Here is a 19,084-nt window from a genome sequence, read left to right as displayed (position 1 = left end):
CATATGTCCACCTGCAGCAGTCTCGGTCTCTCGGGTTGAAAGAGAGGGAATGAGCATACACCCGAACGGCCCAGGTGGTTTGCGAAGATTCGGTGATCCCTGAGCAGAACGGTCGGCATCTTCATATCCGGAGAACCCATCTTTCTGGACTACTCCGCCGATCTAGAGAACATGGGCAAAGTGGCCCGGCCGCGCTGTCAGCGATGCTACAGGTACCGTATCCTTCCTCAAGCATCACGACGGTGACAATGTCCGCGCGCGAAGGAGCTCGAAACGTACAAATGCATAGACAGATGAAGACCCTTGCAAATGGCTAAAATTATATCTTCAAGCCACGCTTCCAGCGCGTCGATTATGATCAAGGTAGGAAGTTACCGCACAAGCTAACGACATCACTAACACCCTGTGTTGTAGAGAGATAGTTTAGAGTGACCTCTATTGCGTTGTATCTTGCTGCACTGCGACAGCACAACCAACATGACAGCGAGAATGGCGATGCAGTTATACCAACAAAATGGATCAGCGGGAAGCAAGATTCAAGCAGGTGGCCGTCAATTCCAGATTGCATGAGAGCCTCGTTAGTCATCATCACGTTATTTTTGGTTTCAGCTCACAAATGACGATGTTCGTGCTCCTTCGAGACCGCAAGACTTGTTCCAGAAATAATCGCTACGCCGAGCTCAGAGCGCTCAACTTTCAGCCGCGCTGCTTCTAGTAGAAATCTTTGGAATACTTGCTCCAGCAAGTCGTCGAACATGTAAGTGATGTGCACATATGATGGCCCAGTCCGGGGCAGTGCTTCTCGATGATGTCTCGACGCAGGTGGAGAACTCTCGTGCGCTCCCTCGCACCGAAACGACCCGCACGAATTCATGGACCTCGAGTCCACGCTTGATATAGCCGCAACACTCATGGCGGAAGCACTGGTTGACAGTGAGGTCCAACACACTCTTGCCGTCGTTCACGGTGTTGTAGGATCTCGCCTTCAGCGGCGTGTCTGAGAGTATTCTGGTCAGTTGGCTGTGTGTGGCGACGAATCTGGCAGCTTACTCTTATATTGGGTAGCTTACGCATGCTGATACCCGATGTCCCACACGCCGGTGGGAGGCACATAGGCAGTGTGGCGGGACTGCCGCGGACGGTCTCATATTCCTCGACGTCGTGAGGAACTTCGCAGAAAATGAATGGTGTGTCACTAGGATTGTGGAGAATCAAATATTGGAAGAACGAGCGAGCCATCGCTGTCCCCTTTCTGGATTTATTCCAGCCAGTCTTTGAGATTCTGTGGCCACGAGCAAATTGTGGCGCTTGTCACGCGTCGCGTTAATGAGGTCCACGCGCCTGTCACTGTCGTGTCTCGTCACGCTTGTGAACGGCCGACTTCTCATGTATCCCATTGCAGGCTCCAACTGATCTATGAGGGACTTGCATTTCATCTAACGCTACGTTGAATTATGCGTCAATTTCTGTTTGTTGTTGTTGACCTTTGCGAACTTAGGCCGGTGTGAGTCCGTCGACAGTCACACATCGACAAGGCCCTCAGTTGAACTAAATTACCGCAAGCAGACGTATAGGTGATCTCTGGAGTCGATCATCCCTTTCGTCCACAGCTTCATCGTTTTTCAAAAAGGATTGCATATATCTAGGAATCTATGCTGATAGCGTTGATCGACTGCTGAGCTGGATTACTCTTGCGACTGCGGGATGGTATTAATAGGCCATTCATATTTATACTGTCATCCTGAAGTCCTTGTGATACCACTCGCCCAGGCCCACATGAAGGGCAATTACTTTCCAGGTGTTGTGCGCTTACTGATAGAATATCGTGTCGTTGACATTTGCGGCGATCGTGCTATCAAGCTCACGAGTCTCATTTTCCAGCTGCACGAAACACAGATTGCTGTCCCATCAGCGGTAAGTGTCGCTCAAAAGCATGTTCTTATCTGATAGACGATGACGACGTATGTTCTATGACTTTTGAGGCAGTGCGCCTGTGCAAAGTCGCGAGCCTCAATCTTGCGTCTTATGCAGAATCATGTCGGGTAACCTTCTGGCGAAGATTCTTCTAAATCTCATAGGCTCAGAGACAGCTGTCAAAAGGTCGAAGGCTCCCAAACTACATACTATCGCATCCAGAGATGGTGTCATTCGCACCCTGTCCAATGTGATCAAACAAACCTTCTTGCTCGGGATTCGGGAGTCTATGCTAACACGCGCTGTGCCGCATCGCAGATTTACAGCAAGGTTTATAGCATCGTATGGCGCATCTCGCAATCTTGCTGAGACTTCTGACTGCGCCGCAGCTAATACGTACTTCCGTTGCCCTAGATTGCAGAACACAGCTCTGACTCAACAAGATGGTTACGTCAGATCTGAGAGTTGGAAATGTCTGGAGCCGTTGGCGCCATCGTCTACCGTTACGTTGTCATGGGGCTTCAACAATAAGCATGTATGCATGGAAGGTAAGAACATTATGCTGTTCGTGGGAGATCCGATGGGAGGATCTATTTACTCTTGAAGGAAGCCCTTCGTACAACATTCATGGCGCGGTCGTTGTCAGGTGTAGAGCACATGATGCAGGAGAATACTCCTCGGGTAAGTTCAGTCAAACGTTCGTCGACGGGCCTGCGCATTAAATCCGTTATCAAGAATGTTGCTGGTTAAGTTTTCACTCATTGTACTAGCGTGCTTCCTTGCTGGGGGGATGATTCATGTGATGCCACGGACGGTATGTAAACAGAACTATCTCCGATGATTGCGGCGGGCGACTATGTCACTATATAGGATATCAACCCGATGATGGCAGGCTCGCTTATACCGCGCTGGGCTCAACTTGATCATGGAGAGGGAGTGCGCGACGCGTTCTAGTCATGTGTTAATCGTGAGTGTCGGTGATCCGTTCATTCGCATCCGTCATTGATTTTGATTCAGGTAGGAGCCGGGCCCACTGGGCTTGTGCTTGCGCTCGCGCTTCTGAAGAACAACATATCAGTGCGTGTGATAGAGAAGGCAGAAAATATCCCGGTCGGTCAACGCGGTGCGGTTATCATGGTCAGTACCAAAGTCAAGCGGTACCTCCGAATGTTAACGAGAGCACTATACCATAACAAGCCGCGTTCTATGGAGCTATACAATCTACTTGGAGTCTGGCCGGACATACAACATCGTGCGAAGGTCCCGCCGCTCATGCGTGTGTATAAGCTGCCTGGCGGCGTAGAGCCCGTTGTCACTTTCGCAATGGACCCGCATGTTGATCCTACTCCGTCGACGCCTTTTGTGAGTCTGTCGCAATCTTCGGCCATCAGATGATCATGTCTGACTGGAGAGTATTGATTGGTCAATGCAGATGAATTTCTGCATGTTTGGCCAAGACCACGTGCAGGAAATCCTAGTTGACCATCTTGTCCGGCACGGTTGTGACGTAGAATTCGGCACGGAACTGTGCAGCTTTGAGCAGAATTTGGACACCGTCACTGCACACGTTCTTCATAGGCGAGGTGATGAAGAGATCAACGAGCACATAACCTGCCGTTGGCTGATGGGGACTGATGGGGCTAGGGGTGCAGTTGCGCGAAGGTGATAAAGCAGTGAGCATGTGCTAAAATGTGTCAACGGCAGGAATTGTGCGGAAGCAGCTCGGGCTTTCGTTTCCTGGGGTCACTCTGCCTCTCAGTCGTCATCTTATAATCGGTGATATTGAGGTGAAGGGGTTGGATCGTGAGGTGAGCCGACGAATGCTCTCTCTGTACATGCTCGGGCCTCATTCTCGCAAAGTATTGGCATTTTGGGGAGATGCCGATACGGTCTTGTAAGTGACATTGTATATAGACATGGCTCGGAGCACTGTGTTGATCAATATGTCGCCCCACAGCGTTACCCTGCGTCCTACCGAAGACGAAGGATATTTCTCAATCTTCTCTGGCGGAAATATAGACATCCCCAAGGCAGTAGCCGAACCCGACGAGCTTCTTCGGGTGTTGCGTGCTGGAACCGGCAGAGATGACATAGACTTAGGTGTTATCAGGTGGATCTCGGAGTACAGGCAAGTCCTAGAATGGGATAACCATGCAGCCAGCTGAGTATGATAGGCCAAACGAACGGATGGTCGACACACTTCGAAAGGGCCGGGTCTTCGTTGCTGGAGGTCTGGCCGGCTCACCACGCGAGACAAATTGTCGCTGAATGCTTTACCAGATGCAGGGCACGTTCATAGCCCTTACGGCGGTCAGGTCAGTGCTTGAAGCTAACAGTTAAAATTTTGGCTTCATCTCTCGCGCGTCACAGGGATTGAATTCAAGCATTCAAGACGCTGTCAGTTCAAAGGAAATTGGGATCTCTGATATATTCACATCCTTCATCAGATCAATATCGGTTGGAAGCTTGTTCTGGTGGAGAAAGGCCTTGCCCTTCCCTCCTTACTGGACACGTACACAGAAGAGCGCTTGCCGGTCATCGCACAGGTGCTTAAAACCTCCAGCGAGCTCTTCGACGAAACGATTGCCGCGAAGAGGGACGGCAAGACCAGTGAGAAGGCGTGGTACCGTGGTGGCTACCTTCACCAGCTTGGTGTCAACTACCGATGGAGTTCGGTCTTCGTGGATGAGCGGGCCCCGCCCGAACCCGCACCTGTAGACCCGTACGGCGTCCATCGGCAGGCGACCGACATCGTAAGGGCAGGCGAACGAGCGCCAGACGCGCCGGACTTGCTTATTTTGGGTATTGATGGGGCCACTGAAGAACAGACAACTTCGTTGTTCCGCATATACAGCCCGTCCTGCCGCACGGTTCTGCTGTTCAACGCTACGTTCTCCGAGGACGCGCCCCTGTTGCATACATTGCACAACCTGCCTCCCTCAATGGTCCGAACAGTACTCATACTGCCGGAGAAATCGCCTGGATTACCAGGCCGTAAACCCGATGGGATCGACAGCGTGCTGCTCGACCAGTATGGACATGCATATAGGAGCTACTTCGTGGCAAGAGACACACCAACCATTGTCATCGTCAGGCCGGATGGTGCGGTGGGCGGGATAGTATTCGGCCTTGATGGACTTACACAGTATTTCCGCGGTGTCTTCTCAGCTGCCACTATCATGTAGCTCACCTCTATCACGACTTGCATGCTAAAGGTTTCGAGATGTCTCGCGTTGTTCATGATGAAAGCAATCAAGAAGATGTTGCAGATACCGTAACAAAAAAGACCGTCGCACTACTGTGCCTGCCCCTCCCCCCCACTTCTTTCCATTAGTTCCAGTACTTCTGGGCGTAGTATCCAAGAACCACATTCGCGAGCAGGGGCGAGTACGACAGGACGTCGTCATCCGTATAGGTCTTGTCACTCTGCACCTCGTTCAGGATCTCCAGCAGCTGGTCCTCGATGAAGTTGATGAAGACGAGATCGATCTGCGTGTCGTTCGACACGGTTGGTACGTTCGAACCGATGAAGTCTGGGCTGGAGTAGTAGGGCTGTGAACAACAGTCAGCAAATCGGGCTAGAGGGCAACGCTAGGAGGATACACACCAGAGCAATGTGCGGCGTGTCGTCGCCAACGCCAGGGCAAAGCTACCAAGTATCGCGAGATCGTCAGCAACACGACACTTCTCGTTCGAGCAGGGCAGACATACGTCCGACGTGACGTATCCGAGCGTCAGGTTCTTGCTCTCAGCGCGCCTTTGGAGCATCTCCGCCCCGCGGGCACTCATCTCCTCCAGCCACGCGTTATAGCGCATGCCGACATCACCTTGCGCATACCGCTCCGCGTCGCGCTCTACGGCGGACAGGTCCCGCTTCTTCTCGTCCGCGCCCGCCTTGTTCAGCGCAGGGAGCACCTCCGACGCGACGCCCAGCGTGATGTTCGGGATGTAGAGAAACGCGTCGAGGAAGGGCAGCGCCGTCAGCTCGTCGTTCTTCGTGAACGCGCCCGCGAGGATGTCGAAGCGCAGCTCGCCCGAGTTGACGATGATGATGTTCGGCACCCCCGCCCGCGTGTTATTGATGCTCAGCGAGTATGGGAGGACCTGCATGCGGGCTCTATCAGAGATATGGTGGCGCAGACGCAGGATTTGCACACGCCTCTGATGCGAGCAGTGTCAAGACCGAGCCGTTGGACGGGTATGGATCCCTGTGCAAGAATCAATATTGTCACCAGCCACTACCTTGAGGAGTGTGTGGCATACCTGGAAAGGGTGTAGTCCTGCGGTGCATTCCCATACAAGTAGCTCAGGTCGTACGCGACTGCGAGCTCCTCAAGCCCGCGCGTGATGTTCTGACCCTGTGTCGTGTCGTACGTCTGGTTGCTTATACCGGTATGGTACTATCACATGGCATCAGCCGTCCGCGGGTGCGCAGAAACCCCGGCTCGCGCACCTCGTACGTCACCCGGTTGGCATCCAGGTAGCGCCGCGTGAACGTGATGTTCTCGTGCTCCGACACATCCAGATTCGCACCTGCGCGCGAGCGTGAGTTCGTGTTGCTTAGCTGCGCATACGTTTGTGGGCAAGACTCACTCATCCACCCTATACAGTCAGACGCGTAAGCCTTCTCTCGAGGTCTGCGCCGCAAAGCCAAAGTACCCACCGACAGTCTCCATGTAGCGCCCGCTCTCCAGTGCCATCGAGCGTCCGTCGAACTGGACTGCGCATAGAGGATCTCAGCTGATATCACCAAAGCACGGACACAGAACATACTGCAGTCGCGGATGTGTGTGTGTCCTGCGCGCAACGTCAGTATCTTCTAGGAAGCGGCATCAGTGAGCAAGACATACCACCCAGGATCAGAATAGGCGTGTACGGGTGCACCGCACGCACGGCATCGTAGACAGCAGGCCCTGTTATGAAGGTGTTAATTATTTTCTCTCACTCCAGGCCAGCTTAGCTTACAGTGGTCGTACCGTACAGGCATGTGTCTAATGCAGACGCGTCAGCCCTCGTTGTACATTTTGCACATTTCTGCGCAGGATGACATACCCCAGAAGGACAAACACGTCAGGCTCTTCCGCGATCGCCTCTTTAAACTGGTTCCAGGATGCCAATCAGCAGTTAGCGCCGGGCGGGAGGGGACAGAGCTGGACACGCACCCAGTGCTCCTTGACCATCTCCGCGACCGTCTGCACAGTCGTGTTCTCCGAGTTGCCCGTGAAGTCGTACAGCACGCCGAGCGACGTGATCTTGCGGCCCCTACACGTGAACGCGAGCCGATCAGGACTCCCCCCCATGACTGCACACAACGCCCACGCGAGACTGACTTGCGCGTGGTGAACTTGGTGTAGCGGCTGCCGACGGGGACGTCGATCACCTTGCCGTCGTCGTCGTACACGGTGATGTTGACGTTCGACGACAGGTATCGCCCGTTCCAGTGCGGCGCGAAGTTCTTGTACGTGTCGTACGCGTCCGCGTATTCGTACAGCTCGTGGCTGGGTGGCGGTTACAGTTACGGTCTGTCAGCGTATGACGGGGCAGGGCATGGTGCGCGCACGCACTTTCCGATGGCGAGGACGTCGTACGGGAGGTCCATGATGAAATTGTTCGTCTTCGCTCATCGTGAGTACGGCAACGGTTGGCTCGCAGAATGCAGGCGTACCTCGTGGCCATCGACCTGGCCCGGCGGATAACCGTCCGAAAGGCCCGTTCCTGACGTAGATATCAGCTCGCCACAATGACGGTCAGCATACAAGAACAGTAGCATTGCGTAGTAGTATGGTGGTATCCGTTTGCACAGAGACAGCTCTGCGCGGGGCTCACACAAAGATGCGGTGGCTGTCGAAAGCTCGTCCCCGTGTACTCACTCTGCATCCCTTGGGATAATGTTATGGAAGTTTTGGAGCCGCTCAGTCACCGTCTGCCGGTTTGAGCGCGGGGGGATCGCGAGAATACAGGCCAAGATCTGCAAACGAGACTCTGAGGAACGCCTGTTTCTACAGCGTGAACTATATACTTATGCGTGCGCAATACAGTCGATCCGTGGGTGGAACATGCCACTCAGGGCCCAACGTGATGGTATTGACCATAGTAACTGGCAGATCTTGCCAGTCACTAGGCACAGGACTGTCGCGGTCCTTCAACGAGCTGCATACCTCTACGTGCGTAGAGTAGACTTCACTATAAGGGACAGCACCGAGCAGGCCCCCGACGACGCGCATGAAGGAGGCAGAGAACAGACATGGTCGTGGAAGCCTGACTCTTATAGCAGAGGAATAGGGAGACAGGCTAGAATGTGCCGACACGTACCGTCATGCAGATCTCCGGTATCAACGAGGAGGAGATCGACGTCTTTATCCTAGATAATACCAACCATCGGTATGACCCCGATGTGATCAGCGGGGTGCGAGGCTGTCGGCCACGCGAGGACGCACCAGGGCGATCTGCTTCATGTGCGTGACGAATGACGCAAAGTCCCCAAAGTCCCCGCTGTAGTTGGGTTCGGGGAATGAGAGGTGCTGGTGCCCGAGCAGCCACCCATGGCTGTCAGTGGTATGGATGATGCTGTCGCCCACGCCGTCAGTACGTCGCTACTACAGGCTGCTTTGCGGCGCACGCACTTGAAATCGCTCCACACTAATGGCCTGCTCGGTGGTGTCAGTGGTACCTGCGGATACAGTCGCTTTGCGTGTACATGGTCGGCATGCGCATGCGCGTGGTCTTCGCCGGGGCACGCGAGCACGCTCAGCGCGAGGGCGGAGAGCGTGAGCTGAAGGGCGAGCTGCATCGTACAGCGCGTCGCGCGGGGTCACTCGGGCAAAGCAGCAGGACTCGAAGCGAAGAGGGCGGACACCCTTATATATGAGCGCACGAGCCCAAAACAAAGAATGCCGAAAGCCATATGCGTGAGCTCGAGGTACGTGGGAGCAGTCAGGAACTGAGACTGCCGTCTTGGATTTCTCTGTCCATGATTGATTGCGGAGGCGCTTGGGCGGGGAAAGACTGGCTTGGCACGGCAGGCGCCGCGTGGTCGTACTTATCGTGGGCTCGCCCATGTGCATTCACCTTGTGTATCTTTAGTCCAGGCGGTATCGCTTGCGACTGGCACGAAGGGAGGGGGTTCATGCGATGGGATCCCAATGATGCAAGTGCAAACCTCCGCGGACGGGGTCATGGCATTTCCCTGCTAGTTTCCCCGCAGAAGCGCTCCGACTGCCCAGACCGTACATGCCAGCTGGGGTTGATAGCATGGACGACGTTCAGGCTGGTTCATGTGACGGAAAACTGGGTCCAGGGACTCAATGTAATCAAGAAACTTATAAACGTGCGTGATCGGTGGGCCGGTGGGACGAAACCCCGGTCAAGAAAACTCAGACGAGAAGGATGCTGTCGTTGCCGCGTGCACTTGTGGGCGCAGATCACTGCCGCGGGTCGACGTTGTATTGTATCCTCCACGAACGTTGCGTGCGTTACACGTAGAAAACGCCACGTTCCACTGTTCAAGGGGACCGTCGCACGCCAGAGCGCGTGTACCGTGCGCGTCGTGTCCATCGGGTCGGACGTCCCTTGGAGCACCCGAGCGGCAGGTCTAGAAGCCGGGCGCAGATGGACTGGTAGAGGCTCGGCGATCGATTTGCGCAAGGTAAGGAAGAGCGAGGCCTTGATGGGTTGGAGGACACAAGGAGCAGAGTGTTCCGTCCAGGCGCAGTGCATAGTGGACACAGCACCAGACACAACGCGTCAACCACAGATGACCGACAGCGGTCAGAGCGAGAGAGGCCGCTCTGGCGAGGTGCGCGCAAGCAGTGGAGAATTCTGACAGAAAGGCGAAGGCTGACTCCTCATATAGGCTAGGCGGGGGCCATACAAGGACTGCTATATGGCCCTATGCATGTTGCTGCCTATTTCGAAGCGCCCAAGGCTGTTGCTCCTTCAGTTCAAATCCAGCCAGAACACGATAATCGGCCATTGGGAAATGATAGCAATATAAAGATTGCTCGGACCCTTGAAGAAGGAAGGGGGTCAGTGTGAGCCTTCGTAGAGGTGATGTGATAAGTATTTTGTTGCGAGGTGATCACAAGGGAAGGGTCCTCGATACTCGGACGGAGGGCTTCAGTAAACTGGCATGGAACGGGATCATCATGTGCACGCGCTCTTCCAGGGGCCCTCATTGACGAGACATCGCAGCAGCAGCAGCAGGCTGTATAGACAGGTTTTGAGACGTTGTTTCGGAATTGACAAACCTTCGCACCACGTTTCTCAAGCGTCGCTGAGACTGCCGTGTACGTACGAGATAGACATTGTATGGAGCATGAATGTGGTCTGATTATCTTGCGCGTTCGATACGCCACTTCGTTGGCCTTCAAGTCTCGGATCCAGAGAACTTGTGAGGAAAGGCTAGGGAGGAAGCGGCTTCAATCCGAGCAATGATGCGCGGGGCCTCAACAGACCCTATGCAGCTTTACTGTAGTTAGTTATCACGTTGATATATGAGTTCAGAGTGGCGTTAAGAGCCCCAAGATGGTACAGTCTTCAATTGACACTCACTATTGATACAGCGGGTGTGCGCGGTACTCGGATATATCGCAAGTTGGCAATATCTTGCCCCACGACGTCCATCCAAATTCTGCTGGCAAGGATTCCCAATGAAGGGCGCCGCTATGTAAGATAGAGCGCGAAGCACTCAGCCCGATGACGCAACCGTGCCAACATGAAACCACAAGGTGTCCCATCCGGATTTTCTGAACAAAAGTTACAACAACCTATGAGTGCAGCATTATTGTTCTGCGATCCGCATCTTATGAGATATGTCAACGGTCGCAGCCTCATATGATGAGCAGCTCGCAGTCCTGTTTGTGCCTACTATTTGCATCGCATTACTGAAGAAGACCATGCCGTAGCCTAGGGATATATGCATCGGAAGTAGAAGCTCCAAGGCGCGAGGCTCAACAGGGTTCAACGTAATGCGCGAACAAGGAGCTGAGGATGTCCATTTCGCTCTGTAATTTCCTCAGACCACGTTCGACTGCAGTTGTATGATCAAATTGGGCGTCAGTCACTAAAGAGTTTGCTCCGTGCTCATGGGTCGCCTCACCTCCGTCTCTACAAACCATACAACTCATCACATTGCCGCTGCACAAAGAGTCATTGTATCAATACGTGATGACATTGACATTTACACTCGAGAATACAACTCACTCCACTTCTTCGGCCAGAAATACGGCGAGGGAACACCATCGGTGCACACATCTGGCAGCGGAAGCGCGATTGGATCATCTTCGATAAGCCACACCACTCCCACATGTGATTGAATTGTTTTTAGGTCTCGTTTGATTTTCTTTAGGTCCTGTGAAAACGTCCTTGATTAATGTAACGAATGTCTTCCTCCCGATCTTGGCCTATTGTCGCCCGCGATTTTGATTGTTATCCATTGGATCATTACTCCCAGGTCGTTGTCACAATTCAAGCGTATCGCTTTCGAAAGGCCAGCTACAAATACCGAGTACGGGTGGGAAGAAATGTACAAAGCCTCTGCGTCGTTCGGGGCCAGAGGGACCAGCCATTGAAAGTCGGACACTTGACAGCTTTCGAAGTTGACCGCCAAGTGCGCAGGGAGACCGACGTGCGAGAAGAATCCGGATACAATGTTCCTGTTTGAACGACAGATGGAGAGACGGCGAAGATGCTGGAGGGTCACGGCAGGGATATTTCTATGAGGGTCGGGTGCGTCCTTAGCACTGATGTCGTATAGACCCAGGTCCTCCAGTCTTGGCGCAATCGACAACATGCGAAAAAAGTCTACAATGTGTAACCGCTTTCTGGAGAGGAAAAGGTGCGTGAGATTGGTGAGGGAGCTGGGGAGATGCCAATCCACCGCCCGTAGGACAAACACCTTAAAATTAGAAACATCGCCTCGAAGCTGGCAGTCCCATGCCGCCAAGGCTTGGAGTTCGTGGGCACATGAAGTGGGTAAGTCCAAACCCCACCCTCCTGGATACGATGCGAACGACTGAATGTGTTGTCCGTCAGTGCGCCATAGCTTCTCCACCCCGAGATTTTCATCTTCAACGTCGGAAATTTCATCTTCAACATCGCAATATTTAGCTTCTCTAACGTTGAGTGCTCTTAATGGCGCGCTCCGCGAGCGGAAATGATACTCGTCAACGGCACGAGGATGAGAGGAGCCGTAGATGGTTGTCCAAAGAGTGGGAGTGTCCAATGCCACATCGCGCCACTGACGACACACATGCGTCAGTGGAAGCAGCGCATTTGTGTCCTTGAACTCGAAGAGGGATTCCCAGACTAATAATTCTTCGAGGCTGCGGTAATGCAGATCGGGAGTCAACAGTGGTGGTACTTGGTGGAAGATTTTGCTGAGAATCTCAACAGGAAGGCGATTGACAGGGCACTGTGCATTGACCAACACTCGAACATCCAAGAGCGTATGCAGGAGCTCATCTGCAATGCACTCGAGCTGGAAGCAAGTTCCAATCCACATCAGTTGCATTTATTGAGTTTAATTGATAAATATCTTATTTGAACGAGACTGCGTGAAACAAACATTTCAAATTGGCAGGTCAGCTCATCTTTCAATATATCGTGAACAACGCTACTAAGCTCCCTTTTTATTTATGTATTTTTAAATCCAGTTTTGTATCCGCTTGAGTGCCTTGCCCTATGCCGGATAATACATGCGCGTGTAGTGCGGAGCGGAGCGAGTAAAGATCACGGGCTGTCAGGTAGCATGGGGAAGAGGGAGCGCGAGCAAGCTATCGTGCTTGTTCCGGGGTGTAAGTAAGCAGGTCTTTTGGTGCGCGGGCGATCTTGTGGAAAGGGGCCGGGTGAGGGCGTATTCGAGTGCGTAAGCGCAGGGAGGAGTGAGAATAGGTGGTCGTAGGTATATCATTAGTTTATGTACCTCCATTCTCTGCAGGAGTTACGCAGCTTTTCCAGTAGCGACGCTGCCTCAGTGAAAGTGAAAGCGATGTTCGCCATATTGATAGATTGTGACTTGAAGTTAGTGCTACCGTAGGGTGTCGGATGAAGATGACTTTGAGACTTGGCGCAGCACGCTTGGTCGCACGTGTGCTACCCTGTTCGGATTGCGACGCGAGTCCCACGCATCAGCGTCAACTTCCGCATCGCGCGCGTACACCATAGTGACCACCATACAGGCTAGAGCTGTGCCACCTCCATCTGATCGGTCTATCTAGGATGCGGACGTAGGACGGAATGTTTTAATATCTTGCGGATGAGACAAGTGGATCTCGTACGGCTATCGCAAGCCGACGAAAGCTTATGCGGAACAAATAAGTTGGGTCTCGCAGCAAACTTCAAAGATCTATGCATAGATAGCTGTGAAGGGCACTTTAGTGCCCTAGCCTTACGAGCCCTGAGCAAGAGAGGCAATTTCGGGGTTTCTGGAGAGATAACACAAGTGCATTTGTTGTACATGCAGAAAGGAGATGTCGCCATCTTCGGGGCTCTTCGGGGATGCTGTGATGCCTTGAAGACCGTAGTGCGTTTGAGCAACTGACATGCGTGTTGTGCAGATCTAGACTATTCTAGATAAGCACCCGCCGAACACGCTGCCGCTGTGAAGTAACGTCACCAGCAAGTCGATCAGCTGCGGGCAGCGTGGAATTTATCAGACGACAACGGTCGCTTACACATAGTAGAAACACGTAGCGTACAGTCCATTATCCCTAGTAGAATGGCTACATCTACCATGACTTCGCACGCCGCACTTGCTGTCTTGATTGTAAGTAATATTCTGACCACTACCAAAGCTATGTCTCATTGTACCACGGCGTAGGTTGGCGCTGGTCCAGCAGGCCTCGTCCTTGCCCTCACTCTCCGACAGAATGGGGTGCAAGTACGCATTATCGATAAGGAAACGCAATTCAGACCAGGACAGCGGGGTACAGGTCTGCAAGTAAGTCAGGAACCAGACACTGTCTGCTTACATCTTCTGACCACACTTTGATCAGCCACGGACGTTGGAGGTTTTCAATTTCCTTGGTGTTCTCCCGGATTTCCATGCCATTGGACTCCGTCAGGTACCGAGACGCTCATATAAGCTACCGGGGGGCACTGAGCCCTTGATGACGGCGTACATGGCCCCTCCTCAAGAGCCCACGCCCACAACACCACTTGTGCGCCTTCAACAGGATCATCGCTTGGATCTAGTCGTTCTGACATTCACTCTTCACAGCCCAATGGCCTGCACCTCGGGCAGGACCATACAGAAGAGATACTGCGCAAGCATTTGGGCAAATATGACAGCCACGTCGAATTGGGTACAGAGCTGGCCAGCTTTGAGCAGCATCCTGACCACGTCGTCGCGCACCTCACCAAGAAACCGGAGGGTGGAGAGGAGGAGCAGGAAACAATTGTGTGCTGCTGGCTTGTCGGCACGGATGGCGCGAGAGGTGTCACGGATATCTCATCTGTTTCTCGCGCTCAGCTAAATCTGGACCGTAGGCGTCGTGCGCAAGCAACTCGGCCTGCGCTTCATCGGCGAGACACGAGAGGAGCAGCACATTGTCGTAGGGGAGGTCGAAGTCGGCGGGCTTGATCGCAACGTGAGAGGTCACCTTATTGCCTCGCATTCTATCGCAGGCTCACAGGCTCACAGCACTGGCACTGCTGGGGCGACGCATCGACGAAGCTGTACGTCCATGTTCCATGTTCTGCTATTGCATTGCTGATATCCCACGTAGCCTAATGCTACGCCCGACCGAGAACCCTGGCACATTCTACATGCTCGCAGGAGGTCAGATTAACCACAAGAAGGTGGTTGCGGACCGCGGGGAGCTAGTAAAGTTCATCTACGATGCGACGGATCGAAGGGATCTGCGGATCGGGCAGGTTCCGTGGATCTCGGAGTTCAGGCGAGTCGCTTGTCCAACGTTGGTCTGCACGGAATGCTTATCAGGACGCGCGGTTAGGCCAAACATACGGATGGTGGATAAGTTCGGCAATGGGAGGGTCTTCGTTGCTGGAGGTGTGTGCAAAACGGTCCGATGGCTCCGGCTGTGTGAAGCTGAAGTCGGATATAGATGCCGCTCATATCCATAGCCCTACCGGCGGGCAGGTGCGAGCTTCTCTAAATCTCAGGTCTTCTTCACTGACAGGCGTTTCTCATCCTATCAAAGGGCTTGAATTCCAGCGTACAAGACTCGGTGAATATCGACATGCACCGCCAATCACTCTCGCTGATCAAACCACAATCAACAGTTCAACCTTGGCTGGAAGCTCGCCTCAGTCGCAAAAGGCCGCTCCTCGCCAGCTCTACTCGACACCTACACCGAGGAGCGCCTGCCCGTCATCGCAAGCATGCTGGAGAAGACGACCGAACTCCTCGACCGCATGAATGCCGCGAAGCACGACCACCCCGCTGATGTTGATGCAGCCTGGCGGCGCGGCGGCGCGCTCACACAGCTCGGCGTGCACTATCGGTGGAGCTCGATCGTGCGCGACGAGCGGACGCCTCCGCCAAAGCAGCCGCAAGATACGTATGGTGGTGCGGCCGGGGAGGGGCTGCGCGCGGGCGACCGTGCCCCGGACGCACCAGGCCTGAAGATTGTCTCCTTACGCGCGTCAGACGTCATTGGCGGTAGCTATGCGGCGGGGGACGTCACGTCGGTCTTCCGCATCATCCGCCCAACGTATCACATCGTCTTTATCTTCACGAAGGACGCTGACTGGGCGCAGTCTGCGGTTAATGCGCTGCACGAGGTACCTCCGGAGGCAGTACGCCCGGTCGTAGTCCTCCCCAAGGATGTGTCTACCCACTCCGACGTTCCCGGCGTGGATATCGTGGTTGTCGACGCCGAGGGACATGCGTACGCAGGGTACGGCGCATCGGCGGAGCAGCCGCTGATCGTCACGATTAGACCGGACGGTGTTGTCGGCGCCATTGTGTTTGAGGTGGATGGGCTGCGCAAGTATTTTAGCAAGGTCTTTGCAGTATGACTGCAATCTCAAAGCCTGCAGGGGACTGCAGTGTCATTGCATCCAATTAAACTGGCTGAGTAACCAATCAGAGCCTATCGAATAACACGGTCGACATCAGCGCCTTCAACCGCATTGTTGACATGGTACAAGATCGATGTAGCCAATCGCATTCCGCATTCTTATATCCCAAAACGTTCATGGCCCATAGAGGGTGGGCTTGGAACGCTTTAGTTGAGTAAGTCGTTGATGAGTGTGACCTAGCAAAACATAGAAATGTCATGACAGTCTGAAATTGAGGTTCTGTGCTCTACTATCACTCGACAAGTAGGCACAGGTACTGGTATTGATTGCTACGAACCGCAGGAGAACTGGGATTTTTGCATGATTACATCGAGGCGTTGAGCTTTCAAGGAAAATGAAGACTGAGTGGTGATTACAAGCAGCAGGAACTATATGTGACAATTATGTCGCTGCTGCAGAGAAGACAAGCCTAAGGTATGTCTCCAGCCCTTGCACCCCAAGGACGATGGCGCCAATCACACCATCAGGCCGCACGACGATGATACTGGTCACGCGTGCATCGCAAACCTGATAGCCAGTATATGCATATCCCTCGTCGTCTACCAAAACTAGGTCTGTGTCGTCCTCCGAAGCGGATGGCGTGGTTGGTCCGTCCTTCGCATAGATGACCACGCTCCGGATTGCATGCGCGGGAAATTTCCTCAGTACCGCTGAGATTGCCTTGATTTGCGCCTGGTCATGGGAGAATAGGAGGACGGTGTGGCAAGAAGCGCTGATTATTTTAAAGACGGATGTCTTCGCATTTGTCCGGATATCCCGCATGCCAGGCGCATCAGGAGCGCGGTCGCCCGCCCGCACGACTGTGCCCGCCAGCAGCCCATATGGGTCATAGACAGCAGGATTTACGAGCGGCGTACGCTCATCGAGCACGATCGAGCTCCAGCGGTAATTGATAGTGAGCTGCTTCAGGATATCGTCGTTTGTGAGACCTAGTTCCCCGCCGCGACCATCCGCGCGCGTGGCCGTGCGCTTGTTGAGCAGGTCGGTAGTGAGCTTAAGCATCTCGCGGAGAACGGGCATCCGTTCCTCGTCGTACGTCACAAGAATCTGGGGCTTCGCTAGACCCTTTTCGACGAGGGCGAGCTTCCAACCAAGGTTGACCTACAGAAGTTAGAGATCAATTCCGCCAAACCAACGTCGTATGAGAGTTAGGTGTGACGTACTCCGTCCTGCATGCTGGAATTCATCCCTTGTCCACCAGCAGGACTGTGTACATGAGCAGCATCTGCAATATCTGGTTTGGCAGCAGCTACTAAATCAATTGTTCTCAAGACGTACCGCCAGCCAAGAACACTCTCCCTTCCATGAGTCTATCGACCATGCGAATATGCGGACTGCAGCACGAAGTGTCATGTTTCGCCGGTCAAATTGTTGGTTGACGCTGTGACTCGCCTGAAGACTCCGATTGATTGGATCTTGCCATATGTCAAATCATCTCTATTTGACCCCTCGCGGAGAACTCTGAGGAGTTCTTGCCTGATCGAAATTATCTTCGCGTAATTATACCTCCCTGCTACCGCGAATGCAAAGAGACCTGGAGTCTCCGTCGGTCGCAACATCACCCTGCCAGGTATCCAATTGTAAGTGTGGCGTGTACTGAAGGAGCACCCGAAACTGACATTTGAGTAGCGGGATCTCCCCATGTATGGATGTACTAAGAGACCTTGACTTTGTAACCGTCTAAACCAGATGTAGACAATGGTTTGGCCACTCACGTCAACATCTAATCCTTGCACTTCAATCTCCCCTACCGCAGATTGCTCCGATCGCTGTTCACCACCAAATGCCAAACGTAACTGCTTGCGTACGGCACCTGAAGCACACATATATCAACTACGTTCACATCGGCGAAAACCATCAACTCACTGTGAGATCCATCGGCACCCACCATCCAGCGACATGCGATTGTTTCGGTTTTCTCCTCGTCACCATCCTTTCTAACAACGTGAGCGGTGACATAGTCCAGGTTCTGCACAACTGTGCGCAGCTCCGTTCCAAGCTCGACATAACAGCCGTATTTCTCTAGATGAGATCGAAGGATGGCCTCCGCGCGATTTTGTCCGAGAAGCATCGGGTTGGGCTATACGGCAAAAATTGAGACATATTTCACAGAGTCACAAAAGGCAGACCGACGAAAGGGACAGCTGCCGTGGCATCAACCGGAGGAGAGACGTAGAAGGTCTTCAGGGAATCAATACCACCACCAAATTTATATAAACGGATCGGCATCATATCCAGGCCAGTCGCGCGCACATCTTGCAGTACGCCTAGCAGGTTGTATAGCTCCAGTGTCCTGGGCTATGCGCATCCGTGATCAGCTTCAAAGCTATCATGGCCAACATGTAATATTACCTGGATACCAACACCACGTTGTCCGACGTGAAACTCCGGGTCCTTATCGATAATCCTGACATTGATCCCACTCATAAGCAAAGTGAGAGCCAAAATAAGTCCAGAAGGGCCTGCGCCAACCTCCATGCAAGCTAGTTAGTGATCGAAACCAACTTATTATTTCAGGTAGACTTACTATCAGCACAGGAGTGACCGCTCCGGTTGCCATGGTTCACCAGACGTACGGGTATCGTTTGAATGTAAGAGACAGGTTTGAAAGATGAGCGAAGGCCATTTATATTATGCGGGAAGTAAGACTTGTTCATGGAGAGCGGCGGGATACGCATGCCCTCGGCTAACCCAGAAGGTTATGTCTGACAGTGTCCGCATGGTTTCTAGGGCGCATGCCGATGACATTCGCAACTGTCTCCTCTACTTCCTCTCTCAGACGATCTATTTTGGTTGAGGGACTTCGGCGTGACTACGCGGCTGAGCGGAGCTTGAGCGCTGCCTCGCCTACAAAAGGAGTTCCACGCGCTTCGTACTTGTGCTTGATACAGAGCGACTAGTGCTCGGTTTGAGGATTGATCTGAACGTAAGGAACACTCGCCAGTCGGATGGTAAGTTAAAAAAAAACCTGACCTGGGATTCCGCCTTCCTAAATTGGTACCGATGTTCTCCGAGTGTCCCCGGCCTAATGCCGCGCCCTTCAATCAACAATATGATCCGGCGTCCGTGTGCAGACAACACCACTTTTCATTCCACTTCGAAACAATATGCGTTGCATACGAAACAC

General features: G+C 53.3%; 6 protein-coding genes across 6 annotated transcripts; 3 read left to right on the top strand and 3 right to left on the bottom strand.

Annotated features, from left to right (window-relative positions):
* Positions 1-2,035: 2,035 nt before the first annotated feature.
* On the top strand, positions 2,036-4,079 carry POSPLADRAFT_1145428 (hypothetical protein; the record flags this gene model as incomplete). The annotated part of the gene is made up of 9 exons (XM_024485800.1): positions 2,036-2,244; positions 2,329-2,462; positions 2,521-2,595; positions 2,685-2,728; positions 2,807-2,881; positions 2,932-3,276; positions 3,347-3,560; positions 3,619-3,808; positions 3,872-4,079. 9 exons carry the CDS (start codon positions 2,036-2,038, stop codon positions 4,077-4,079), a joined length of 1,494 nt encoding a protein of 497 aa, XP_024338575.1.
* A 7-nt stretch (positions 4,080-4,086) lies between these two features.
* Positions 4,087-4,607, top strand: POSPLADRAFT_1098082 (hypothetical protein; the record flags this gene model as incomplete). Its single annotated transcript, XM_024483158.1, has 4 exons — positions 4,087-4,144; positions 4,195-4,229; positions 4,285-4,311; positions 4,362-4,607. Coding segments are annotated over 4 exons (366 nt in total), but the record flags the coding sequence as incomplete, so codon positions are not given.
* A 637-nt stretch (positions 4,608-5,244) lies between these two features.
* POSPLADRAFT_1047044 (hypothetical protein) lies at positions 5,245-8,704 on the bottom strand (the record flags this gene model as incomplete). Its single annotated transcript, XM_024479188.1, has 17 exons — positions 5,245-5,466; positions 5,522-5,563; positions 5,626-6,031; positions 6,157-6,314; positions 6,368-6,447; positions 6,578-6,634; positions 6,688-6,711; positions 6,765-6,827; positions 6,880-6,905; positions 6,967-7,013; positions 7,077-7,176; positions 7,245-7,412; positions 7,479-7,528; positions 7,580-7,629; positions 8,227-8,275; positions 8,352-8,481; positions 8,538-8,704. The coding sequence occupies 17 exons, from the start codon at positions 8,702-8,704 to the stop codon at positions 5,245-5,247; spliced, it is 1,839 nt and encodes a 612-aa protein (XP_024338573.1).
* A 2,158-nt stretch (positions 8,705-10,862) lies between these two features.
* Positions 10,863-12,912, bottom strand: POSPLADRAFT_1145588 (hypothetical protein; the record flags this gene model as incomplete). Its single annotated transcript, XM_024485816.1, is given in 5 exon segments — positions 10,863-11,049; positions 11,097-11,276; positions 11,292-12,391; positions 12,526-12,538; positions 12,836-12,912. The coding sequence occupies 5 exon segments, from the start codon at positions 12,910-12,912 to the stop codon at positions 10,863-10,865; spliced, it is 1,557 nt and encodes a 518-aa protein (XP_024338572.1).
* Positions 12,913-13,732: 820 nt separating this feature from the next.
* Positions 13,733-15,894, top strand: POSPLADRAFT_1144581 (hypothetical protein; the record flags this gene model as incomplete). The annotated part of the gene is made up of 10 exons (XM_024485711.1): positions 13,733-13,852; positions 13,908-14,072; positions 14,132-14,348; positions 14,401-14,501; positions 14,555-14,589; positions 14,640-14,804; positions 14,868-14,923; positions 14,979-15,013; positions 15,075-15,101; positions 15,157-15,894. Coding segments are annotated over 10 exons (1,659 nt in total), but the record flags the coding sequence as incomplete, so codon positions are not given.
* Positions 15,895-16,203: 309 nt separating this feature from the next.
* On the bottom strand, positions 16,204-18,517 carry POSPLADRAFT_1181836 (hypothetical protein; the record flags this gene model as incomplete). The annotated part of the gene is made up of 9 exons (XM_024488877.1): positions 16,204-17,058; positions 17,121-17,182; positions 17,236-17,291; positions 17,492-17,571; positions 17,673-17,770; positions 17,824-18,037; positions 18,091-18,255; positions 18,310-18,429; positions 18,485-18,517. The coding sequence occupies 9 exons, from the start codon at positions 18,515-18,517 to the stop codon at positions 16,339-16,341; spliced, it is 1,548 nt and encodes a 515-aa protein (XP_024338570.1). The 3' UTR covers positions 16,204-16,338.
* Positions 18,518-19,084: the final 567 nt, after the last annotated feature.

This window comes from Postia placenta (assembly GCF_002117355.1).
Source record: "Postia placenta MAD-698-R-SB12 unplaced genomic scaffold POSPLAscaffold_8, whole genome shotgun sequence".
Taxonomy (NCBI): domain Eukaryota; kingdom Fungi; phylum Basidiomycota; class Agaricomycetes; order Polyporales; family Adustoporiaceae; genus Rhodonia; species Rhodonia placenta.
Note: the sequence above shows the minus strand (reverse complement) of the source record. Positions and strands in the feature narration are given on the sequence as shown.